At 44.0% G+C, this 26,386-nt stretch overlaps 2 protein-coding genes across 51 annotated transcripts in view; both read left to right on the forward strand.

The window, feature by feature from the left end:
* The first annotated feature begins 145 nt into the window (after window positions 1-145).
* Window positions 146-26,386, forward strand: part of LOC118370993 (beta-1,3-N-acetylglucosaminyltransferase radical fringe-like) — a 42,963-nt gene continuing 16,722 nt past the window's right edge. The window contains exons 1-3 of the mRNA XM_035756281.2: window positions 146-943; window positions 1,514-1,663; window positions 2,379-3,001. Coding sequence (XP_035612174.1) covers window positions 2,480-3,001 — 522 coding nt within the window. The 5' untranslated portion in view covers window positions 146-943; window positions 1,514-1,663; window positions 2,379-2,479. The remainder of the gene's footprint in view (window positions 944-1,513; window positions 1,664-2,378; window positions 3,002-26,386) is intronic.
* On the forward strand, window positions 15,695-25,539 carry LOC127909579 (golgin subfamily A member 6-like protein 22). 50 transcript variants are annotated; one of them, XM_052471785.1, is made up of 13 exons: window positions 15,699-16,016; window positions 16,056-16,215; window positions 16,431-16,475; window positions 16,728-16,991; window positions 17,253-17,330; window positions 17,452-17,763; window positions 18,008-18,124; window positions 18,328-18,405; window positions 18,612-18,806; window positions 19,052-19,168; window positions 19,591-19,824; window positions 21,205-21,555; window positions 22,839-25,531. In XM_052471785.1, exons 2-13 carry the CDS (start codon window positions 16,168-16,170, stop codon window positions 23,067-23,069), a joined length of 2,070 nt encoding a protein of 689 aa, XP_052327745.1. In that variant the 5' UTR covers window positions 15,699-16,016; window positions 16,056-16,167; the 3' UTR covers window positions 23,070-25,531. The 50 variants fall into 50 exon arrangements, 46 of the variants coding, with proteins under 46 accessions (XP_052327789.1, XP_052327788.1, XP_052327790.1 ...); XM_052471771.1 differs by having other exon boundaries at window positions 15,700-16,016; window positions 16,728-17,330; window positions 17,452-17,529; window positions 17,725-17,763; XM_052471784.1 differs by having other exon boundaries at window positions 15,700-16,016; window positions 16,728-17,291; window positions 17,452-17,529; window positions 17,725-17,763.

Consider the following 26,386-nt stretch of genomic DNA (forward strand, 5'->3'; position numbering starts at 1 on the left):
TGTCGAAAACTGATAGGTAGCCTAGCTATAGCCTGGGGTGTAATCATTTGTCCAAACAGTTTGCTTCCGTTTAAGAAAAGTTTTGCAACAGAATTGGCGTAATGAATACACCCCTAGGCTACTATGCTACAGGGACAGATTCATTATGCGGAAATCGATCCGCCATTTCCTGGTTGCAAAAATCCTGATAGTTCGCTTCGCCTAATTTCAGTTTGTGACAAAACAAGCAATCATTGGATAGGGAATCAGTGTACGATCTAAACCGCTGTGGAATGTATATTTCCATAACCAATAATATTGTATATTCATCTGTTTGAAGCTGGCGTGTAAAACCGAATGTAAAAGACGCAAAACGAAACTTCAGCATGGGAAGCATAGAAGTAGCACACATAGAACATAACTACCGCTTCGTATACTTGCTTTCAATATGAATGAAATATCTATAACTCATATTTCTATGTGAATGTGTTCGATTCTCCCAAAAAGTTACATATTGTAGCAAGGGCCAGGTCAGCATCACCAGCCAGAGGGCGCTCAGTTTCAGATGATTTTATTTTGGAGAGGAAGTTAATAGTAGGTGGTTTGAGAGGAATCGGAGAAACATAAGCCGTTTATAATCGCAATGGAAACACATGATGTTGTTTAATTCACTTGCATTTGACTTGCGGAGTGCACAGCTTGGCTACTTTGAATCGCGGTCGTATAAGCGAGCTGCTGAAAGCGATGGTTAAAGTTTGAGACCGATCGAATCAAAATCAAGACGATGAGACAAAAAAGAGACGATCGTTGAAGAGGATTAAAAGCGCCCGGAAACCTTTATGTATCTCTTCTTTGGTCATATTCTGCTCACTTAATTCATTATTGGTGACCAGTTCCCTGGTGTTTTGTTTTTCAAAATGTACAAGATGTAAATCCACAGCCATGTGGTTTATTTTCTTTCCATGTAAGTAAGTTATTAGGCCTACAATGTACATATTTTCTTCATCACAGAATACGTGTTTTAAGTAAATCGGCATCTTAGGGTTATTGTACATTATTGCCACAAGATCGATTAGGAAGTGCTACATTTTCATATAATGTAGCCTAATTCAAAATAATTTATTAGACCACAGACTCTTGCCTCTCTTGTTTACCGTAGGACCGCCTACATGCACGAAATGGACACAAAACCACTCCTAAACATCCTTTTAAACTTTAAATGGACTTTTTAAGAGCCTAATGTTGCTAAATCGCATTGTTTTTGCATTCATATGTTTTTTAAATCACCAAGCCCACAGCAGTCAGACCTGTTTCTATTGGCAGTGCCCCACAATGCCAGATTTACGATGCATAATCTTCAGAGGAAAAAAACTATTTATATTTTTGACTGTTTTAGATAACTTGCCTATTTTGGGATTAACATTTATTTTATGTATTAGGATTATTTATTTACATTCATCCTGTAAATGATTCATATCTAATTCATAAACCATTTTTTTCCCTTCATGCTATATCCACATCTATATGTGCTAAGAGCTCATATTTCTTTAAGGAGGCTAATTTTAGTAAAGAAAAAAAGGGTTGGATTTCATCCCTCTGCTTCCTACAACAGACATCTGTTACCAGTTGAAGTATCATTCCCTCTGAAAATAGCAGCAAACAGGAAATTGCTCACACACTGAAGGTAAGTCTTGCTATTTAATGTGACACTTATAAACGGACAAATTGCAGGGCGTGAGTGATGATGTACCAAGAGGAGAACTTCCGGACTCTACATGCCTGTCTTTGCCAATTCAGCAAAAGTTAGTCGTCAGACAGAAGAAAGAGTTTCTGCCATTTGAGATGGACAGAATATTTATACAGTTGTATAGTGAAAACTTAATCCTTTTACTTAGAAACAGTCTGGTCTGTCAGTCACCCAAGCTACAGTAAACCCAGTGCAGGAGCCAGTTTCCTGCTAGATTATGTTCTCAAGTGTGTCACTGTCATTTTATGATCAAATTAAATCAACCTTCATTTGCCATATGCGCCGAATACAACAAGTGTAGACTTTACCGTGAAATGCTTACTTACAAGCCCTTAACCAACAGTGCAGTTCAAAAATAAGAAAATATTTACCAAGTAGGCTATAACAAAAAGTAACAGAATAAGAATAACGAGGCTATATACTGGGGCACCAGTACCGAGTCAGTGTGCAGGAGTACAGGCTAGTTGAGGTAATCTGTACATGTAGGTGGGGGCGAAGTGACTATGCATAGGTAGCAAACAAACATCGAGTAGCAGCAGTGTACAGGGGGGGGGGGTCGTCAATGTGAATTGTCTGGTGGCGATATTTATGAATCATCAGTCTAATGGCTTGGGGGTGAGGGTGATGATGATAATGATGTTGTGTGTCGAAGTCTCTTCAGGTTCCCGTGTGAGGTCATAAAGATGGGACACGGCGGTGTGGGGAGCAAAGCTGGCGCTGGCGGCTGACAGGCCCCTCCAGTGGCCAATCAGGATGCATGTTTCCTCAATGGGTGTCAGCAAGCTCTGCTTCCTGTTCTCCCTGGCTCTCTGTGCCCTGTTGCTCCTCATCCCCACCCTCCAGCCCTCACAGCATCAGGGGGACCTTCCCCGGCCCCGGCCCCGGGCCCACAACAAACCTGCCCGGCACCCTGGACGTCTGGTGGTTCCTCTCCAGACAGATATGGGGAAAGTGACAGTGGGGCGTAATGGGATTGATGGTGACTCTATGGGGCAGAGTACACCAAGAGAGACCAAGAGGACTGTGGATGGGGACTGGGTGTATACAGCTCGTCAAGCTGACACCCAGGGCGCTGGGAAGCATATAGACTCTCAGACAGGGTCAGAGGGGGACTTCCTCCACAGAACTGGGGGTGTGACGGGGGCTGGAGGGTCTCGGCCCAGGAATCCTCTGGAGCTGAAAGACATTTTCATAGCGGTGAAGACCACCAGGAAGTACCACAAGTCCAGATTGGATCTGCTGTTCCAGACCTGGGTGTCCAAAGCCAAAGAACAGGTAGGGAGGAACACACGTAGGCATACACACACATTTTGTCCACAGGGTAGATTTGTCCTGTACTGTTACCAAGTCCTCCAGGACACCTTTCTCTCTTTCTCTTTCTCTCTCTTAAAATATCATGTAGAACATATCATTAATTAAGCAATGAGGCACGAGGGGGTGTGGTATATGGCCAATATACCACGGATAAGGGATGTTCTTATGCACGACGCATCGCAGAGTGCCTGGATACAGCCCTTAGCCGTGGTATATTGGCCATATACCCCAAACCCCCGAGTTGCCTTATTGCTATTATAAACTGGTTACCAACGTAATTAGAGCAGTAAAAATAAATGTATTGTCATACCTGTGGTATGCGGTCTGATATACCACAGCTGTCAGCCAATCAGCATTCAGGGCTCGAACCACCCAGTTTATAATATAGAATATATCATATATATTCTCTCATCCATTTATATGCAGATGGTAGTCTTATACTCAGCTGGCCCTTCCCTGGATTTTGTGTTAAACGCTCTACAACACAGCTTTCTTAGTGCCCAACAAACTTTCTCTGCATTGTCCTGAACACCTCCAAAACAAAGGTCATGTGGTTTGGTAAGAATAATGCCCCTCTCCCCACAGGTGTGATTACTACCTCTGAGGGTTTAGAGCTTGAGGTTGTCACCTCATACAAGTACTTGGGATTATGGCTAGACACAGTCCTTATCTCAGCACATATCAAAGCTGCAGTATATAGTTAAATCTAGACTTGGTTTCCTCAATCGTAATCACTCCTCTTTCATCCCAGCTGCCAAACTAACCCTGATTCAGATTACCATCCTACTCATGCTAGATTATGGAGACATCATTTATAGATCGACAGGTAAGGGTGCTCTCGAGCGTCTAGATGTTCTTTACCGTTCGGCCATCAGATTTACTACAAATGCTCCTTATAGGACACATCACTGCACTCTATACTCCTCTGTAAACTGGTCATCTCGCAAGACCCATTGGTTGATGCTTATTTATAAAACCCTCTTAGGCCTCACTCCCCCTATCTGAAATATCTACTGCAGCCCTCATCCTCCACATCCAATACCGGTTCTACCAGTCACATTCTGTTAAAGGTTCCCAAAGCACACACATCCCTGGGTTGCTCGTCTTTTCAGTTCGCTGCAGCTCTCGACTGGAACGAGCTGCAAAAACCACTCAAACTGGGCAGTTTTTTCTCAATCTTTTCATGAAAGACTCAATCATGGACACTCTTACTGACAGTTGTGGCTGTATCATATACAGGTTGAAGTCGGAAGTTTACATGCACCTTAGCCAAATACATTTAAACTCAGTTTTTCATACTTCCTGACATTTAATCCTAGTAAAAATGCCCTGTCTTAGGTCAGTTAGGATCACCACTTTATTTTAAGAATGTGAAATGTCAGAATAATAGTAGAGGGAATGATTTATTTAAGCTTTTATATCCTTCTTCACATTCCGAGTGGGTCAGAAGTTTACATACACTCAATTAGTATTTGGTAGCATTGCCTTTAAATCGTTTAACTTAGGTCAAATGTTTCGGGTAGCCTTCCACAAGCTTCCCACAATAAGTTGGGTGAATTTTTGCCCATTCCTCCTGACAGAGCTGGTGTAACTGAGTCAGGTTTGTAGGCCTCCTTGCTCACACACACTTTTTCAGTTCTGCCTACACATTTTCTATAGGATTGAGGTCAGGCCCCCAAGGTCAGGCCCCCAAGGATGAACCAGACTTGTGGAGGTCTACATATTTTTTTTCTGAGATCTTGGCTGATTTTTTTGATTTTCCCATGATGTCAAGCAAAGAGGCACTGAGTTTGAAGGTAGGCCTTGAAATACATCCACAGGTACACCTCCAATTGACTCAAATGGTCAATTAGCTTATCAGAAGCTTCTAAAGCCATGACGTCATTTTCTGGAATTTTCCATGCTGTTTAAAGGCACCGTCAACTTAGTGTATGTAAACTTCTGACCCACTGGAATTGTTATACAGTGAATTATAAGTGAAATAATTGTTGGAAAAATTACTTGTGTCATGCACAAAGTAGATCTCCTAACCGACTTGCCAAAGCTATAGTTTGTTAACAAGACATTAGTGGAGTGGTTGAAAAACTAGTTTTAATGTATCATATAGAACATACTGTATCATATAGAAATCGTCATATAGAACATACTGTATCATATAGAACACATCATATGGAATATACTGTATCATGGGTTGGCAGGTAGCCTAATGGTTTGAGCTTTGGACTAGTAACCGAAAGGTTGCAAGATTGAATCCCCGAGCTGACGAGATAAAAATCTGTCGTTCTGCCCCAGAACAAGACAGTTAACCCACTGTTCCTAGGCTGTCATTGAAAATAAGAATTTTGTTCTTAACTGACTTACCTAGTTAAATAAAGGTTACTTTAAAAAAATACCACGTATAAAACACTATAGAACCTACTGTATCATAGAGAACACATCATGTAGAACATATAATATAGAACACATAATATAGAACACACTGTATTATATAGAACACATTATTTAGAACACACTGCATCATATAGAACACATCCTATAGAACAAACTGTATTATATAGAGCACATCATATAGAGCACATCATATAGAACACACTTTATTATATAGAGCATATCATATGAACAAATCATATAGAACATACTGTGTCATATGAACAAATCATATAGATCATATGAACAAATCATATAGAACACAATGTATCATATAGAACACACTGTAATATATAGAGCATATCATATAGAACACACTGTATCATATAGAACACACTGTATCATATAGAACACACTGTATCATATAGAACACATCTTATAGAACACACTTTATTATATAGAGCATATCATATGAACAAATCATATAGAACATACTGTGTCATATAGAACATATCATATAGAACACACTGTAATATATAGAACATATCATATTGTAGCATATAGAACATATCATATAGAACATACTGTATCATATAGAACATATCATATTGTAGCATATAGAACATATCATATAGAACACACTTTATTATATAGAGCATATCATATGAACAAATCATATAGAACATACTGTGTCATATAGAACATATCATATAGAACACACTGTAATATATAGAACATATCATATTGTAGCATATAGAACATATCATATAGAACATACTGTATCATATAGAACATATCATATTGTAGCATATAGAACATATCATATAGAACACACTTTATTATATAGAGCGTATCATATGAACAAATCATATAGAACATACTGTGTCATATAGAACATATCATATAGAACACACTGTAATATATAGAGCATATCATATAGAACACATCAACTAGAACACACTGTATCATATAGAACACACTGTAATATATAGAGCATATCATATAGAACACACTGTATTATATAGAACACATCATATAGAACACACTGTATTATATAGAACACATCATATAGAACACACTTTATTATATAGAGCATATCATATGAACAAATCATATAGAACATACTGTGTCATATAGAACATATCATATAGAACATACTGTATCATATAGAACATATCATATTGTAGCATATAGAACATATCATATAGAACATACTGTATCATATAGAACATATCATATTGTAGCATATAGAACATATCATATAGAACATGCTGTATCATATAGAACACATCATATAAAACGTATCATATAGAACATACTGTATTATAAAGAGCATACTGTATCATATAGAACATACCATATAGAACATACTGTATCATATAGAACACACTGTATCATATAGAACACACTGTATCATATAGAACATACTGTATTATAAAGAGCATACTGTATCATATAGAACATATCATATAGAACATACTGTATCATATAGAACATACCATATAGAACATACTGTATCATATAGAACACACTGTATCATATAGAACACACTGTATCATATAGAACACATCATATAGAACACACTGTATTATATAGAACACATCATATAGAACACACTTTATTATATAGAGCATATCATATGAACAAATCATATAGAACATACTGTGTCATATAGAACATATCATATAGAACATACTGTATCATATAGAACACATCATATAAAACGTATCATATAGAACATACTGTATTATAAAGAGCATACTGTATCATATAGAACATATCATATAGAACATACTGTATCATATAGAACATACCATATAGAACATACTGTATCATATAGAACATACTGTATCATATAGAACATACTGTATCATATAGAACATATCATATAGAACATACTGTATCATATAGAACATACCATATAGAACATACTGTATCATATAGAACATACTGTATCATATAGAACATACTGTATCATATAGAACATATCATATAGAACATACTGTATCATATAGAACATACCATATAGAACATACTGTATCATATAGAACACATCATATAAAACGTATCATACAGAACATACTGTATTATAAAGAGCATACTGTATCATATAGAACATATCATATAGAACACACTGTATTATATAGAACACATCATATAGAACACACTTTATTATATAGAGCATATCATATGAACAAATCATATAGAACATACTGTATCATATAGAACATATCATATAGAACATACTGTATCATATAGAACATACCATATAGAACATACTGTATCATACAGAACATATCATATAGAACATACTGTATTATAAAGAGCATACTGTATCATATAGAACATATCATATAGAACACACTGTATTATATAGAACACATCATATAGAACACACTTTATTATATAGAGCATATCATATGAACAAATCATATAGAACATACTGTATCATATAGAACATATCATATAGAACATACTGTATCATATAGAACATACCATATAGAACATACTGTATCATACAGAACATATCATATAGAACATACTGTATCATATAGAACATACTGTATCATATAGAACATATCATATTGTAGCATATAGAACATATCATATATAACACACTGTATTATATAGAACACATCATGTAGATTATAGAACATACTGTATTATAAAGAGCATACTGTATTATAAAGAACATACGGTATCATATAGAACATACTGTATTATAAAGAGCATACTGTATTATAAAGAGCATACTGTATTATAAAGAACATACGGTATCATATAGAACATATCACATAGAACACACTGTATCATGTAGAACATATCATATTGTAGCTTATAGAACACATATAGAACATACTGTATCATATAGAACACATAATTTAGAACACATCATATATAACACACTGTATCTTATAGAACGTATCTTATAGAACATACTGTATTGTATAGAGCATATCATATAGAACATACTGTATCATATAGAACACATAATTTAGAACACACTGTATCATATAGAACGTATCATATAGAACATACTGTATTATAAAGAGCATACTGTATCATTTAGAACATACTGTATGATATAGAAAACATCATATAGAACATACTGTATAATATAGAACATACTGTGTTATAAAGAACATACTGTATCATATAGAACATATCATATAGAATAAAGAACATACTGTATTATAAAGAACATACTGTATCATTTAGAACAATATATTATATAGAACATATCATACAGAACATACTGTATCACATAGAACATATCATACAGAACATACTGTATCACATAGAACATATAATACAGAACATACTGTATCATATAGAATATATTATATAGAACATATTGTATCATTTAGAACATACTGTATTATATAGAACACATCATATAGAACATACTGTATCATATAGAACATACTGTATCATTTAGAACATACTGTATTATATAGAACACATCATATAGAACATACTGTATCATATAGAACATACTGTATCATTTAGAACATACTGTATTATATAGAACACATCATATAGAACATACTGTATCATATAGTACATACTGTATCATTTAGAACATACTGTATCATATTGAACATATCATATAGAGGTTATTTTTGTTCGGCATACATTTTTAAGTGAAAAATAGCCAGCGTAATTCAGTTGACATGGACTTGCCCATTGCCAAGAGTATCAGCTCATGTGGTTCAGAATGAAAATAAGCGCGTCAAGAGCATAGAGGTCATTTGGAATCAATTGACTCTTTGGATCTGGTTCTATAACTCTTCTAGCAAACCACACGATGGTACAGAAGGACAGAACAGATGTTGGAGTAGAGATGGTACAGAAGGACATAACAGATGTTGGAGTAGACAGTAGTAGAGAGGGTATAGAAGGACGGAACAGATGTTGGAGTAGACAGTAGTAGAGATGGTACAGAAGGACATAACAGATGTTGGAGTAGACAGTAGTAGAGGGGGTATAGAAGGACGGAACAGATGTTGGAGTAGACAGTAGTAGAGGGGGTATAGAAGGACGGAACAGATGTTGGAGTAGACAGTAGTAGAGATGGTACAGAAGGACATAACAGATGTTGGAGTAGACAGTAGTAGAGGGGGTATAGAAGGACGGAACAGATGTTGGAGTAGACAGTAGTAGAGGGGGTATAGAAGGACGGAACAGATATTGGAGTAGACAGTAGTAGAGGGGGTATAGAATGACGGAACAGATGTTGGAGTAGACAGTAGTAGAGGGGGTATAGAAGGACGGAACAGATGTTGGAGTAGACAGTAGTAGAGGGGGTATAGAAGGACGGAACAGATGTTGGAGTAGACAGTAGTAGAGGGGGTATAGAAGGACGGAACAGATGTTGGAGTAGACAGTAGTAGAGGGGGTACAGAAGGACATAACAGATGTTAGAGTATACAGTAGTAGAGATGGTATAGAAGGACGGAACAGATGTTAGAGTAGACAGTAGTAGAGATGGTACAGAAGGACATAACAGATGTTAGAGTAGACAGTAGTAGAGATGGTATTGAAGGACGGAACAGATGTTGGATTAGACAGTAGTAGAGGTGGTATAGAAGGACGGATGTTCTACTGAAGTGTGTGTGTGTGTGTGTGTGTGTGTGTGTGTGTGTGTGTGTGTGTGTGTGTGTGTGTGTGTGTGTGTGTGTGTGTGTGTGTGTGTGTGTGTGTGTGTGTGTGTGTGTGTGTGTGTGTGTGTGTGTGTGTGACCATGGCTGGCAGGGGATATGGAATGGTTAAGCACATGACAGCTTGTGTATGTGGTGGAAAGGCATGGCAGCTGCTGGTTGTATGCCCTGGGTGTGTCTCAGTAGGGTTGGGAAGCATGTGTGTGTGGTGGTAGACCCTGGGTTCCCAGAGGGAGGAAGTTCCTGAGCAACTAGAGGAGAGCAGGAGACATAAGTAGGAGGAACACACTGCTGTGTTTGTTCTCTCACTCTACAGGAATCTGCCCCCCTCCTCCTCCACCACCCCCACCTCCCCTTTAGATGGCAGGGGTGCATTGGGAATCTGTGGGAGAAGGGTTGGGTGGGTGAACTGGGAAGGAAGGGGGAGAGGGTGCTGGGCGGGTGAACTGGGAAGGAAGGGGGAGAGGGTGCTGGGCGGGTTGGGGAGAGGGGACATGTCTTTAGGTAAAGGGGTTGGGATAGGAGCAGGAAGAATGAGCGGGGGGCTGGGGGTCAGGAGAAATGTGTTTAGTGGATAAGTCAGGGTGAATAACAAGGGAGGGAGAAAGGGGGAGAATTCTCTGGTGTAATCCCTCTCCAAACACAGGGGCTCCCCAGTCCCAACCCAGGGATCTATAGGAGGCTGTAGAATATATTATATATCAGTGGTCCCCAGCCAGGGATCTATAGGAGGCTGCATCAAATGATCTGGCCTCCACAATCACCGGACCTAAACCCAATTGAGATGGTTTGGGATGAGTTGGACCGCAGAGTGGAGGAAAAGCAGCCAACAAGTGCTCGGCATATGTGGGAACTCCTTGTTGGAAAAGCATTCCAGGTGAAGCTGGTTGAGAGAATGCCAAGAGTGTGCAAAGCTGTCATCAAGGCAAAGGGTGGCTACTTTGAAGAATCTCAAATATAAAATATATTTTGAATTGTTTAACACATTTTTTGTTTACTACATGATTCCATATGTGTTATTTCATAGTTTTGATGTCTTCACTATTATTCTACAATGTAGAAAATAGTACAAATTAAGAAAAACCCTTGAATGAGTAGGTGTATCCAAACTTTTGACTGGTACTGTATCAAATTGTATTTGTCACATGCGTCGAATACAACAGGAATACAACTGTGAAGTGTTACTTACAAGTCCTTATCCAACAGTGCAGTTCAAGAAATAGAGTTAAGAAAATATTTACTAAATAAAGTAAAAGTAATACAGTCGAATTACATAACAATAACGAGGCTAAATACAGAGGGCCCGGTACCGAGTAAATGTGCAGGGGTACAGGTTAGTCACGGTAATTTGTACATGTAGGTTGCATATGTCAACAGGCTAAAGAGCACAGCTGGGGAGAACTGTGGGGTAGGACCAGAACTGTGACATGGGGTAGGACCATAACTGTGACATGGGGTAGGACCATAACTGTGACATGGGGTAGGACCAGAACTGTGACATGGGGTAGGACCATAACTGTGACATGGGGTAGGACCAGAACTGTGACATGGGGTAGGACCAGAACTGTGACATGGGGTAGGACCAGAACTGTGACATGGGGTAGGACCAGAACTGTGACATGGGGTAGGACCATAACTGTGACATGGGGTAGGACCAGAACTGTGACATGGGGTAGGACCAGAACTGTGACATGGGGTAGGACCAGAACTGTGACATGGGGTAGGACCAGAACTGTGACATGGGGTAGGACCAGAACTGTGACATGGGGTAGGACCAGAACTGTGACATGGGGTAGGACCAGAACTGTGTCATGGGGTAGGACCAGAACTGTGTCATGGGGTAGGACCAGAACTGTGTCATGGGGTAGGACCAGAACTGTGACATGGAGTAGGACCAGAACTGTGTCATGGGGTAGGACCAGAACTGTGTCATGGGGTAGGACCAGAACTGTGTCATGGGTAGGACCAGAACTGTGTCGTGGAGTAGGACCAGAACTGTGTCGTGGAGTAGGACCAGAACTGTGTCGTGGAGTAGGACCAGAACTGTGACATGGAGTAGGACCAGAACTGTGACATGGGGTAGGACCAGAACTGTGACATGGGGTAGGACCAGAACTGTGACATGGGGTAGGACCAGAACTGTGACATGGGGTAGGACCAGAACTGTGACATGGGGTAGGACCAGAACTGTGACATGGGGTAGGACCAGAACTGTGTCATGGGGTAGGACCAGAACTGTGACATGGGGTAGGACCAGAACTGTGACATGGGGTAGGACCAGAACTGTGACATGGGGTAGGACCAGAACTGTGACATGGGGTAGGACCAGAACTGTGTCATGGGGTAGGACCAGAACTGTGACATGGGGTAGGACCAGAACTGTGACATGGGGTAGGACCAGAACTGTGACATGGAGTAGGACCAGAACTGTGACATGGGGTAGGACCAGAACTGTGACATGGAGTAGGACCAGAACTGTGACATGGGGTAGGACCAGAACTGTGACATGGGGTAGGACCAGAACTGTGACATGGGGTAGGACCAGAACTGTGACATGGGGTAGGACCAGAACTGTGTCATGGGGTAGGACCAGAACTGTGACATGGGGTAGGACCAGAACTGTGACATGGGGTAGGACCAGAACTGTGACATGGGGTAGGACCAGAACTGTGACATGGGGTAGGACCAGAACTGTGACATGGGGTAGGACCAGAACTGTGACATGGGGTAGGACCAGAACTGTGACATGGGGTAGGACCAGAACTGTGACATGGGGTAGGACCAGAACTGTGACATGGGGTAGGACCAGAACCGTGACATGGGGTAGGACCAGAACCGTGACATGGGGTAGGACCAGAACTGTGACATGGGGTAGGACCAGAACTTTGACATGGGGTAGGACCAGAACTGTGACATGGGGTAGGACCAGAACTGTGACATGGGGTAGGACCAGAACTGTGTCATGGGGTAGGACCAGAACTGTGACATGGGGTAGGACCAGAACTGTGACATGGGGTAGATCCTGAAGTTTTCCCTTAATGAAAGATTCCCATGTGTTAAATAGTGTGTAGGGTATAGTTGTGTTTAAAGTTGGAATGGGTTCCCATTTGTCAGTTCTGATTAACTTGAAGAGAAAGGAGTGAAGGGCTACTTCATACTCTTTCCATAGCCAACATAGTCACATTAAAACACACTTTCACACTTATGGTTATTTCACACCCAGAATACTTTAAACACACTGCATCTTGAAACGCACATAAAGTACTCTGCTTCACACCTATGCAACTTTTTTATGCCAGCACACCTTTGCACTGCTTGAGTAAACAGCAGGGGTGTTTGCTCAGCCACTGAAGTTTAGGGACCAACCAGAAACTGATGTGCGTCCCAAAGAGCACCGTATGGACCCTGATGTACTACATGTGCGCTATATAGGGAATAGGGTACCATTTGAGAATGTGACTGTGGTTAATATCACCGGTCTGTTCTGAGCCTATAAAACAGATCAGCAGTGAGGCCTTACAACACAAAGAGTTCCAGTGTTCAGCTGCACATTAACAGGACCAAACACACTGGCCCAATTTGCTCAGTAACTAACGTCACAGATGTTGGACCACCGTCGCTAACCAGCTCCTTTTGTGTTGACATAAAAAGATTCTACCTCCCAGGCTGCTCCAGCAGTATGTCCCAAATGGCACCCTATTCCCTTTATAGTGCACTACTTTTGACCAGGACCATAGGGATGCCATTTGGGACAGCCCAGAAGATGACTGTTCAAAGACTGCGTTGTCAAAGGCCCAATGTGTGTCTACAGTCTACTAACCACCTGCACAACTATTGACTAAAAGTCTTGTTGTCCAAGTGTGACAACCTACCTATCATTTTAACTGTTGGCTCAGACTGGTGTAGCTCTCATAGGCTTTAGGTCAACAAGGTTGAGCCACTCAACAGACAATTTTAGGAGCATCCGTTAAGAGCAGCAGCTGGGTTGTTCTACTAATTTGTAGATCATGTGGATGTGTCAGACTCTTCAGTTGTTTTACTGTTAGGAAACCCAGATGGTTTGAAGAGTAGTGGGATCTATAGAGGGACAGGGCTCTGATTGGTGTCTGAGGTTCGATGGAATGGAGCTTTCAAACAGTCAGTCTGGCTCATGCAGGGTTTATGGAGTAGTATGAAGTTGCTACAAGACACTGATCTAAGGTCTGTTTTGTGTTTCTCCTCACTAATGGCTAAAGTTAGAATTTATGGTGGGTAAGCTGATCCTAGATCTGTGACTATGGGCAATATCTACCTAGAGCATTTAAAGGATGCCTGCTGTGTTTATTTGGGCCTATTAAAACCCTATGAGAGAGCAGCCATTTCTCTTCAGCCCCAATCTTGCTGAGTGAACACAATCTCAAGGCTAACCTTGTCTCTGTATAAGTGGGAGGGCTTCTCTGAAGAAATGAGAGAAATGGAACCACACTGAGTCACAGCTTTACTCTCTGGGTCTTTCAAATGTGGAAACTTCTTCTAGGAATCCTTCTACAGTGTTCATAATAAAGTTGGTGGAAAAGGACTTGAGGGAAGGATGAAAGTTACTGTAGAATGAAGGGATTGGAAGCCTTCACCTGCACGGTAAAGCAACTTTTAAACAACTACAGTAGAACCATGGTATTTTTAAATGTTTATACAAGATGTTATCACTTTTGTCGCGTGTGTGTGTCAGAGAATGTACAGTTCCTTCAGAAAGTATTCATACCCCTTATTCCACATTTTATTACAGCCTGAATTCAGAAAGGATTTTTAAAAATAAATGTATATCACCCATCTCCACACAATACCCCATAATGATAGCTTAAAACATGTATTTCAATTTTATGTGGGAATAGTCACTGTATTCTTGCTAACTCCCCAGTCCTTAACGATTACAAGCATACCCATAACACATATAATGTTGCAGCCACCACTATGCTTGAAAATATGGAAAGTGGTACTCAGTGATGTGTTGTATTGGATTTGCCCCAAACATAACACTTTGTATCAGGACAAAAAGTGAATTGCTTTGACATGTATTTTTTTCAATATTACTTTAGTGCCTTGTTGCAAACAGGATGCATCTTTGGGAGTCATTGTATTCTGTACAGGCTTTCTTCCGGTCACTCTGTCAATTAGGTTAGTATTGTGGAGTAACTCCAATGTTGATCCATCTTCAGTTTTTTCCTATGACAGTCATTAAACTTTTAACTGTGTTAAAGCCCCCATTGTCCTCATGGTGAAATCATTTTGTTTGCCTGCCATGGCCTGGCTCGGCCTGGTAGAGTGTGTGTGTGTGTGTGTGTGTGTGTGTGTGTGTGTGTGTGTGTGTGTGTGTGTGTGTGTGTGTGTGTGTGTGTGTGTGTGTGTGTGTGTGTGTGTGTGTGTGTGTGTGTGTGTGTGTCACATGCCTGTGGTGTCCTGTGTAGTTTTCTGGCAGGAATGCCTGGCGTCTCCCAGGGCACAGAAGAAAAAGAGGGCATGCCTCTGGGCAGAGGCAGGGATGAGTCAACTGAATTATAAAAGAAGGGGGGGATGAGGGACAGGATGGAGGGAGGATGACTGAGGGGAGGGAGGGAAGAATAAATGACAGTAGGAAGGGGTAAGGGACAATAAGGAGAGATAGAGAGGGAGGAGGAAAGGAAAGATGAACCATGGTTGGGTTGAGGCAAGCAGGGTAAGGGAGAGAGAGAGAGAAAGCCATGGTTGAGGAGAGAGAGAGAGAGAGAGAGAGAGAGAGAGAGAGAGAGAGAGAGAGAGAAAGCCATGGTTGAGGAGAGCAGGGTAAAGGAGAGAGAGAGAAAGCCATGGTTGAGGCGAGCAGGGTAAAGGAGTGACAGAAAGCCATGGTTGAGGCGAGCAGGGTAAAGGAGAGACAGAAAGCCATGGTTGAGGCGAGCAGGGTAAAGGAGAGAGAGAAAGCCATGGTTGAGGTGAGCAGGGTAAAGGAGAGATGGAAAGCCATGGTTGAGGTGAGCAGGGTAAAGGAGAGAGAGAAAGCCATGGTTGAGGCGAGCAGGGTAAAGGAGAGAGAGAAAGCCATGGTTGAGGTGAGCAGGGTAAAGGAGAGAGAGAGAGAAAGCCATGGTTGAGGTGAGCAGGGTAAAGGAGAGAGAGAAAGCCATGGTTGAGGTGAGCAGGGTAAAGGAGAGAGAGAGAGAAAGCCATGGTTGAGGTGAGCAGGGTAAAGGAGAGGGAGAGAGAAATCCATGGTTGAGGTGAGCAGGGTAAAGGAGAGAGAGAGAGAAAGCCATGGTTGAGGTGAGCAGGGTAAAGGAGAGAGAGAGAGAAAGCCATGGTTGAGGTGAGCAGGGTAAAGGAGAGAGAGAGAGAAAGCCATGGTTGAGGTGAGCAGGGTAAAGGAGAGAGAGAGAGAGAAAGCCATGGTTGAGGTGAGCAGGGTAAATGAGAGAGAGAGAGAAAGCCATGGTTGAGGTGAGCAGGGTAAAGGAGAGAGGGAGAGAAAGCCATGGTTGAGGTGAGCAGGGTAAAGGAGAGAGAGAAAGCCATGGTTGAGGTGAGCAGGGTAAAGGAGAGAGAGAAAGCCATGGTTGAGGTGAGCAGGGTAAAGGAGAGAGAGAGAGAGAAAGCCATGGTTGAGGCGAGCAGGGTAAAGGAGAGAGGGAGAGAAAGCCATGGTTGAGGTGAGCAGGGTAAAGGAGAGAGAGAGAGCCATGGTTGAGGTGAGCAGGATAAAGGAGAGAGAGAGAGAGAAAGCCATGGTTGAGGAGGCGAGCAGGGTAAAGGGGAGAGAGAGAGCCATGGTTGAGGTGAGCAGGATAAAGGAGAGAGAGAGAGAGAAAGCCATGGTTGAGGAGGCGAGCAGGGTAAAGGGGAGAGAGAGAGCCATGGTTGAGGTGAGCAGGATAAAGGAGAGAGAGAGAGAGAGAGAGAAAGCCATGGTTGAGGTGAGCAGGGTAAAGGAGAGAGAGAGAGAGAAAGCCATGGTTGAGGCGAGCAGGGTAAAGGGGAGAGAGAGAGCCATGGTTGAGGTGAGCAGGATAAAGGAGAGAGAGAGAGAGAAAGCCATGGTTGAGGAGGCGAGCAGGGTAAAGGGGAGAGAGAGAGCCATGGTTGAGGTGAGCAGGATAAAGGAGAGAGAGAGAGAGAGAGAGAAAGCCATGGTTGAGGTGAGCAGGGTAAAGGAGAGAGAGAAAGCCATGGTTGAGGTGAGCAGGGTAAAGGAAAGAGAGAAAGCCATGGTTGAGGTGAGCAGGGTAAAGGAGAGAGAGAAAGCCATGGTTGAGGTGAGCAGGGTAAAGGAGAGAGAGAGAGAAATCCATGGTTGAGGTGAGCAGGGTAAAGGAGAGAGAGAAAGCCATGGTTGAGGTGAGCAGGGTAAAAGAGAGAGAGAAAGCCATGGTTGAGGTGAGCAGGGTAAAGGAGAGAGAGAAAGCCATGGTTGAGGTGAGCAGGGTAAAGGAGAGAGAGAAAGCCATGGTTGAGGTGAGCAGGGTAAAAGAGAGAGAGAAAGCCATGGTTGAGGTGAGCAGGGTAAAGGAGAGAGAGAAAGCCATGGTTGAGGTGAGCAAGGTAAAGGAGAGAGAGAAAGCCATGGTTGAGGTGAGCAGGGTAAAGGAGAGAGAGAAAGCTATGGTTGGGGTGAGCAGGGTAAAGGAGAGAGAGAAAGCCATGGTTGAGGTGAGCAGGGTAAAGGAGAGAGAGAAAGCCATGGTTGAGGTGAGCAGGGTAAAGGAGAGAGAGAAAGCCATGGTTGAGGTGAGCAGGGTAAAGGAGAGAGAGAAAACCATGGTTGAGGCGAGCAGGGTAAAGGAAAGAGCGAGAGAAAGCCATGGTTGAGGAGAGAGAGAGAGGGGGAGAGAGTGCCATGGTTGAGGCGAGCAGGGTAAAGCAGAGAGAGGGAGAGAGTGCCATGGTTGAGGTGAGCAGGGTAAAGAGAGAGAGAGAGAAAGCCATGGTTGAGGTGAGCAGGGTAAAGGAGAGAGAGAAAGCCATGGTTGAGGTGAGCAGGGTAAAGGAGAGAGAGAAAGCCATGGTTGAGGTGAGCAGGGTAAAGGAGAGAGAGAAAGCCATGGTTGAGGTGAGCAGGGTAAAGGAGAGAGAGAAAGCCATGGTTGAGATGAGCAGGGTAAAGGAGAGAGAGAGAGAAAGCCATGGTTGAGGAGAGCAGGGTAAGGGAGAGAGAGAGAGAAAGCCATGGTTGAGGCGAGCAGGGTAAAGGAGAGAGAGAAAGCTATGGTTGGGGTGAGCAGGGTAAAGGAGAGAGAGAAAGCCATGGTTGAGGTGAGCAGGGTAAAGGAGAGAGAGAAAGCCATGGTTGAGGTGAGCAGGGTAAAGGAGAGAGAGAAAGCCATGGTTGAGGTGAGCAGGGTAAAGGAGAGAGAGAAAACCATGGTTGAGGCGAGCAGGGTAAAGGAAAGAGCGAGAGAAAGCCATGGTTGAGGAGAGAGAGAGAGGGGGAGAGAGTGCCATGGTTGAGGCGAGCAGGGTAAAGCAGAGAGAGGGAGAGAGTGCCATGGTTGAGGTGAGCAGGGTAAAGGAGAGAGAGAGAGAAAGCCATGGTTGAGGTGAGCAGGGTAAAGGAGAGAGAGAAAGCCATGGTTGAGGTGAGCAAGGTAAAGGAGAGAGAGAAAGCCATGGTTGAGGTGAGCAGGGTAAAGGAGAGAGAGAAAGCTATGGTTGGGGTGAGCAGGGTAAAGGAGAGAGAGAAAGCCATGGTTGAGGTGAGCAGGGTAAAGGAGAGAGAGAAAGCCATGGTTGAGGTGAGCAGGGTAAAGGAGAGAGAGAAAGCCATGGTTGAGGTGAGCAGGGTAAAGGAGAGAGAGAAAACCATGGTTGAGGCGAGCAGGGTAAAGGAAAGAGCGAGAGAAAGCCATGGTTGAGGAGAGAGAGAGAGGGGGAGAGAGTGCCATGGTTGAGGCGAGCAGGGTAAAGCAGAGAGAGGGAGAGAGTGCCATGGTTGAGGTGAGCAGGGTAAAGGAGAGAGAGAGAGAAAGCCATGGTTGAGGTGAGCAGGGTAAAGGAGAGAGAGAAAGCCATGGTTGAGGTGAGCAGGGTAAAGGAGAGAGAGAAAGCCATGGTTGAGGTGAGCAGGGTAAAGGAGAGAGAGAAAGCCATGGTTGAGGTGAGCAGGGTAAAGGAGAGAGAGAAAGCCATGGTTGAGATGAGCAGGGTAAAGGAGAGAGAGAGAGAAAGCCATGGTTGAGGAGAGCAGGGTAAGGGAGAGAGAGAGAGAAAGCCATGGTTGAGGCGAGCAGGGTAAAGGAGAGAGAGAAAGCCATGGTTGAGGTGAGCAGGGTAAAGGAGAGAGAGAGAGAAAGCCATGGTTGAGGCGAGCAGGGTAAAGGAGAGAGAGAAGGCCATGGTTGAGGTGAGCAGGGTAAAGGAGAGAGAGGGAGAGAGTGCCATGGTTGAGGCGAGCAGGGTAAAGGAGAGAGAGGGAGAGAGTGCCATGGTTGAGGTGAGCAGGGTAAAGGAGAGAGAGAGAGAAAGCCATGGTTGAGGTGAGCAGGGTAAAGGAGAGAGAGAGAGAAAGCCATGGTTGAGGTGAGCAGGGTAAAGGAGAGAGAGAAAGCCATGGTTGAGGTGAGCAGGGTAAAGGAGAGAGAGAAAGCCATGGTTGAGGTGAGCAGGGTAAAGGAGAGAGAGAAAGCCATGGTTGAGGTGAGCAGGGTAAAGGAGAGAGAGAAAGCCATGGTTGAGGTGAGCAGGGTAAAGGAGAGAGAGAAAGCCATGGTTGAGGTGAGCAGGGTAAAGGAGAGAGAGAAAGCCATGGTTGAGGTGAGCAGGGTAAAGGAGAGAGAGAAAGCCATGGTTGAGATGAGCAGGGTAAAGGAGAGAGAGAGAGAAAGCCATGGTTGAGGAGAGCAGGGTAAGGGAGAGAGAGAGAGAAAGCCATGGTTGAGGCGAGCAGGGTAAAGGAGAGAGAGAAAGCCATGGTTGAGGTGAGCAGGGTAAAGGAGAGAGAGAGAGAAAGCCATGGTTGAGGCGAGCAGGGTAAAGGAGAGAGAGAAGGCCATGGTTGAGGTGAGCAGGGTAAAGGAGAGAGAGAGAGAAAGCCATGGTTGAGGTGAGCAGGGTAAAGGAGAGAGAGAGACAAAGCCATGGTTGAGGTGAGCAGGGTAAAGGAGAGAGAGAAAGCCATGGTTGAGGCGAGCAGGGTAAAGGAGAGAGAGAAAGCCATGGTTGAGGTGAGCAGGGTAAAGGAGAGAGAGAAAGCCATGGTTGAGGCGAGCAGGGTAAAGGAGAGAGAGAAAGCCATGGTTGAGTTGAGCAGGGTAAAGGAGAGAGAGAGAGAAAGCCATGGTTGAGGCGAGCAGGGTAAAGGAGAGAGAGAGAGAGAGAGAGAAAGCCATGGTTGAGGTGAGCAGGGTAAAGGAGAGAGAGAGAGAAAGCCATGGTTGAGGAGAGCAGGGTAAGGGAGAGAGAGAGAGAAAGCCATGGTTGAGGCGAGCAGGGTAAAGGAGAGAGAGAAAGCCATGGTTGAGGTGAGCAGGGTAAAGGAGAGAGAGAGAGAAAGCCATGGTTGAGGCGAGCAGGGTAAAGGAGAGAGAGAAGGCCATGGTTGAGGTGAGCAGGGTAAAGGAGAGAGAGAGAGAAAGCCATGGTTGAGGTGAGCAGGGTAAAGGAGAGAGAGAGACAAAGCCATGGTTGAGGCGAGCAGGGTAAAGGAGAGAGAGAAAGCCATGGTTGAGGCGAGCAGGGTAAAGGAGAGAGAGAAAGCCATGGTTGAGGTGAGCAGGGTAAAGGAGAGAGAGAGAGAAAGCCATGGTTGAGGTGAGCAGGGTAAAGGAGAGAGAGAGAGAGAAGGCCATGGTTGAGGTGAGCAGGGTAAAGGAGAGAGAGAGAGAAAGCCATGGTTGAGGTGAGCAGGGTAAAGGAGAGAGGGAGAGAAAGCCATGGTTGAGGTGAGCAGGGTAAAGGAGAGAGAGAAAGCCATGGTTGAGGTGAGCAGGGTAAAGGAGAGAGAGAGAGAAAGCCATGGTTGAGGTGAGCAGGGTAAAGGAGAGAGAGAGAGAGAAAGCCATGGTTGAGGCGAGCAGGGTAAAGGGGAGAGAGAGAGCCATGGTTGAGGTGAGCAGGATAAAGGAGAGAGAGAGAGAGAAAGCCATGGTTGAGGAGGCGAGCAGGATAAAGGGGAGAGAGAGAGCCATGGTTGAGGTGAGCAGGGTAAAGGAGAGAGAGAAAGCCATGGTTGAGGTGAGCAGGGTAAAGGAGAGAGAGAAAGCCATGGTTGAGGTGAGCAGGGTAAAGGAGAGAGAGAAAGCCATGGTTGAGGTGAGCAGGGTAAAGGAGAGAGAGAAAGCCATGGTTGAGGTGAGCAGGGTAAAGGAGAGAGAGAAAGCCATGGTTGAGGTGAGCAGGGTAAAGGAGAGAGAGAAAGCCATGGTTGAGGTGAGCAGGGTAAAGGAGAGAGAGAAAGCCATGGTTGAGGTGAGCAGGGTAAAGGAGAGAGAGAAAGCTATGGTTGGGGTGAGCAGGGTAAAGGAGAGAGAGAAAGCCATGGTTGAGGTGAGCAGGGTAAAGGAGAGAGAGAAAGCCATGGTTGAGGTGAGCAGGGTAAAGGAGAGAGAGAAAACCATGGTTGAGGCGAGCAGGGTAAAGGAAAGAGCGGCAGAAAGCCATGGTTGAGGAGAGAGAGAGAGAAAGCCATGGTTGAGGTGAGCAGGGTAAAGGAGAGAGAGAGACAAAGCCATGGTTGAGGCGAGCAGGGTAAAGGAGAGAGAGAAAGCCATGGTTGAGGCGAGCAGGGTAAAGGAGAGAGAGAAAGCCATGGTTGAGGTGAGCAGGGTAAAGGAGAGAGAGAGAGAAAGCCATGGTTGAGGTGAGCAGGGTAAAGGAGAGAGAGAGAGAAAGCCATGGTTGAGGCGAGCAGGGTAAAGGAGAGAGAGAGAGAGAAAGCCATGGTTGAGGTGAGCAGGGTAAAGGAGAGAGAGAGAAAGCCATGGTTGAGGTGAGCAGGGTAAAGGAGAGAGGGAGAGAAAGCCATGGTTGAGGTGAGCAGGGTAAAGGAGAGAGAGAAAGCCATGGTTGAGGTGAGCAGGGTAAAGGAGAGAGAGAGAGAAAGCCATGGTTGAGGTGAGCAGGGTAAAGGAGAGAGAGAGAGAGAAAGCCATGGTTGAGGTGAGCAGGGTAAAGGAGAGAGGGAGAGAAAGCCATGGTTGAGGTGAGCAGGGTAAAGGAGAGAGAGAAAGCCATGGTTGAGGTGAGCAGGGTAAAGGAGAGAGAGAGAGAAAGCCATGGTTGAGGTGAGCAGGGTAAAGGAGAGAGAGAGAGAGAAAGCCATGGTTGAGGCGAGCAGGGTAAAGGGGAGAGAGAGAGCCATGGTTGAGGTGAGCAGGATAAAGGAGAGAGAGAGAGAGAAAGCCATGGTTGAGGAGGCGAGCAGGGTAAAGGGGAGAGAGAGAGCCATGGTTGAGGTGAGCAGGATAAAGAGAGAGAGAGAGAGAGAAAGCCATGGTTGAGGTGAGCAGGGTAAAGGAGAGAGAGAGAGAAAGCCATGGTTGAGGTGAGCAGGGTAAAGGAGAGAGAGAAAGCCATGGTTGAGGTGAGCAGGGTAAAGGAGAGAGAGAAAGCCATGGTTGAGGTGAGCAGGGTAAAGGAGAGAGAGAAAACCATGGTTGAGGCGAGCAGGGTAAAGGAAAGAGCGAGAGAAAGCCATGGTTGAGGAGAGAGAGAGAGGGGGAGAGAGTGCCATGGTTGAGGCGAGCAGGGTAAAGGAGAGAGAGGGAGAGAGTGCCATGGTTGAGGCGAGCAGGGTAAAGGAGAGAGAGGGAGAGAGTGCCATGGTTGAGGTGAGCAGGGTAAAGGAGAGAGAGAAAGCCATGGTTGAGGTGAGCAGGGTAAAGGAGAGAGAGAAAGCCATGGTTGAGGTGAGCAGGGTAAAGCAGAGAGAGAAAGCCATGGTTGAGGTGAGCAGGGTAAAGGAGAGAGAGAGAGCCATGGTTGAGGTGAGCAGGGTAAAGGAGAGAGAGAGAGCCATGGTTGAGGTGAGCAGGGTAAAGGAGAGAGAGAGCCATGGTTGAGGTGAGCAGGGTAAAGGAGAGAGAGAGAGAGAGAAAGGGGCCAGTGTTGTCTGACTTAGAATAGTCTGGTAATTGTTTGATCCATGAATCAGCAGGTCTAGGACATGGTTGTGCAAGCCACATTTCTCCTCTCTGTCCCCCTCTCCTCTCTCTATCTCTAAATGGTTGAAAAATATAGCCATTTCAAGTGTTCTATTATCAGCTATGTACAGTGTTTTAGCAATGTGCAAATAGCTGTAGTACGATTTGTGGGGGAAGATAAACAGATAGATATTGGTGGTATTTATAGTGTTGTTTGTGCTCCAGTAGTTGCCCTTTCCTTATTGCAACAGGCCACAAATCGTGCTGTTGTGATTGCACATTGTGGTATTTAACCAAACCGATATAGGAATGTATTAGTGTTTGATTTGTTTTCAAATTCTTTGTGGATCTGTGGGAAGTGTGTCTGTAATACATTTGGTAGGAGGTCAGGAAATGCAGCTCAGTTTCCACCTCATTTTGTGGACAGTGGGCACATATCTTGTCTTAGGCAACCTCTCTCAATAGCAAGGCTATGCTCACTGAGTCTGTACATCAAGGATTTCTTTAATTGTGTGTCAGTCACAGTGGTCAGGTATTCTGCCACTGTGTACTGTCTGTTTAGGGCCAAATAGCATTCTAGTTTGCTCTGTTATTTTAGTTGACCCTTTCCAGTTTGTCAAATAGTTGTCTTTTTGTTTTCTCATGATTTGGTTGGGTGTAATTATGTTGCTGTCCTGGGGCTCTGTGGGGTCTGTTTGTTTTTGTGAGCCCTAGAACTGAGCCCCAAAACCAGATGGCTGAGGGGACTGTTCTCTAGGTTAATCTCTCTGTAGGTGATGGCTTTGTTATGGAAGGTTTGGGACTTTCTTCCTTTTAGGTGGTTGTAGAATTTAACGACTATTTTCTGGATTTTGATAACAAGTGGGTATAGTCCTAATTCTGTACACAAAGTATATTTGTGTATATTCTGCATGTAGAGTCTCAATTGCGTGTTTTTCCTATTTTGTGAATTATTGGTTGGTGAGCGTACCCCAGACCTCACAACCATAAAGGGCAATGGGTTCTATAACTGATTGAAGTCATTTTTTGCCCATCCCGGGATGTCGATTTTTATGTTCCTTGTGGTGGAATAGAAGAAGGCCCTTCTTGCCTTGTCTCTTAGATCGTTCACAGCCGTGTGGAAGTTACCTGTGGTGTTGAGGTAGGTATAATTCTTTGTGTGCTCCAGGGCAACGGTGTCTCAATATAATTTGTATTTGTGGTCCTGGCCACTGGACCTTTTTTGGAACACCATTATTTTTGTCTTACTGAGATTTGTCTGACAGAATCTGTGCAGAAGATCTAGGTGCTGCTGTAGGCCCTCCTTGGTTGGGGACAGATCTAGGTGCTGCTGTAGGCCCTCCTTGGTTGGGGACAGATCTAGGTGCTGCTGTAGGCCCTCCTTGGTTGGGGACAGATCTAGGTGCTGCTGTAGGCCCTCCTTGGTTGGGGACAGATCTAGGTGCTGCTGTAGGCCCTCCTTGGTTGGGGACAGATCTAGGTGCTGCTGTAGGCCCTCCTTGGTTGGGGACAGATCTAGGTGCTGCTGTAGGCCCTCCTTGGTTGGGGACAGATCTAGGTGCTGCTGTAGGCCCTCCTTGGTTGGGGACAGATCTAGGTGCTGCTGTAGGCCCTCCTTGGTTGGGGACAGATCTAGGTGCTGCTGTAGGCCCTCCTTGGTTGGGGACAGATCTAGGTGCTGCTGTAGGCCCTCCTTGGTTGGGGACAGATCTAGGTGCTGCTGTAGGCCCTCCTTGGTTGGGGACAGATCTAGGTGCTGCTGTAGGCCCTCCTTGGTTGGGGACAGATCTAGGTGCTGCTGTAGGCCCTCCTTGGTTGGGGACAGATCTAGGTGCTGCTGTAGGCCCTCCTTGGTTGGGGACAGATCTAGGTGCTGCTGTAGGCCCTCCTTGGTTGGGGACTGAAGCACCAGATCATCAGCACACAGTAGACATGTGATTTCCGAGTCCAGTAGGGTGAGGCCAGATGCTGAGGACTGCTCTTGTGCCCTTGCCAATTCATTGATATACACTGAGTGTACAAAACATGACATAGACTGAGCAGGTGAAAGCTATTATCCCTTATTGAGGTCAGTGTAGATGAAGGGGAAGAGACAGGTTAAAGAAGGATTTTAAGCCTTGAGACAGTTGAGACATGGATTGTGTATGTGTGTCATTTCGAGGGTGAATGGGCAAGACAAAATATTTAAGTGCCTTTGAATGGGGTATGGTAGTAGGTGCCAGGCGCACTGGTTTGAATGTGTCAAGAACTGCAACGCTGCTGGGTTTTTGACACTCAACAGTTTCCTGTGTGAACCAAGACAGTTTTTACAAAAACAAATAAACAGGACGATGAACAAAAAATAATCAAGTCAAAAGACCCAAATCAATAATTACATTGGATGAGCTACAAGACTAAATACAAACTCTCCAACCCAAAAAGGCCTGTGGTGTTGATGGTAACCTAAATTAAATAGGAAAATATACCACAAATTCCAAACAAACGTTGAGACAAATTTGATCCCAATAATTACACTGCTGTTGATACAGATTCCAATCTCGGAATAATCCTTTGCAGTATCATCAACAGCATCCTCCAACATATCCTCATTGGGGTGACCAGACCTTGGTTCAAATATTGGAGAAGATGCCAGAGCTGAGGATAATGTTGAAGAGTTTAAGAATAGCCCATTTGAATTTGTGGTCTCTATATTTTGTTTAGGTTACCATCAACACCACAGGACTTTTGGGGTTGGAGGGTTTGTATTTTGTCCTGTAGCTCATTCAATGTAACTAGAGAAACCAGTTTGTTTTCGTAGTCTTTAATAACTGATTCTAAGTTTAGTAAATGATAATTTCTATGCTTTGTTTCTGAAAGGTGTCTGAAAGGGTTGGAGAAGGGGTTTATCCGTACATCTCCATTTTGGATAGGTAGCTCTTCCTAGTGCTTTTTCTTCACATGTGATTTGATTCTATGGATTCTTCAGTCACATTGAGCTGTTTTCTGTCATGCTGTTCCTTCTTTTTTCATAGTGTATTTCTGGACTGTTCTAGTGCTTCCCCATAGTGAAGGACTAAGCTATGTTTTTCTGGGTAGTTTGTTGGATAGTTTTCTAAAATTGTTGTTTGATGCATTCTTCATCAAACCATTTTTAATTGTTGTTAGTTTTCTTAGGTTTGCTGCTTGAATATTTAAATGTGATATGTTAAATATACTGTTCAGGCTTCCTACTGCTAAGTTTACTCCTGCACTATAGC

This window comes from Oncorhynchus keta, chromosome 2 (assembly GCF_023373465.1).
Source record: "Oncorhynchus keta strain PuntledgeMale-10-30-2019 chromosome 2, Oket_V2, whole genome shotgun sequence".
NCBI lineage: Eukaryota > Metazoa > Chordata > Actinopteri > Salmoniformes > Salmonidae > Oncorhynchus > Oncorhynchus keta.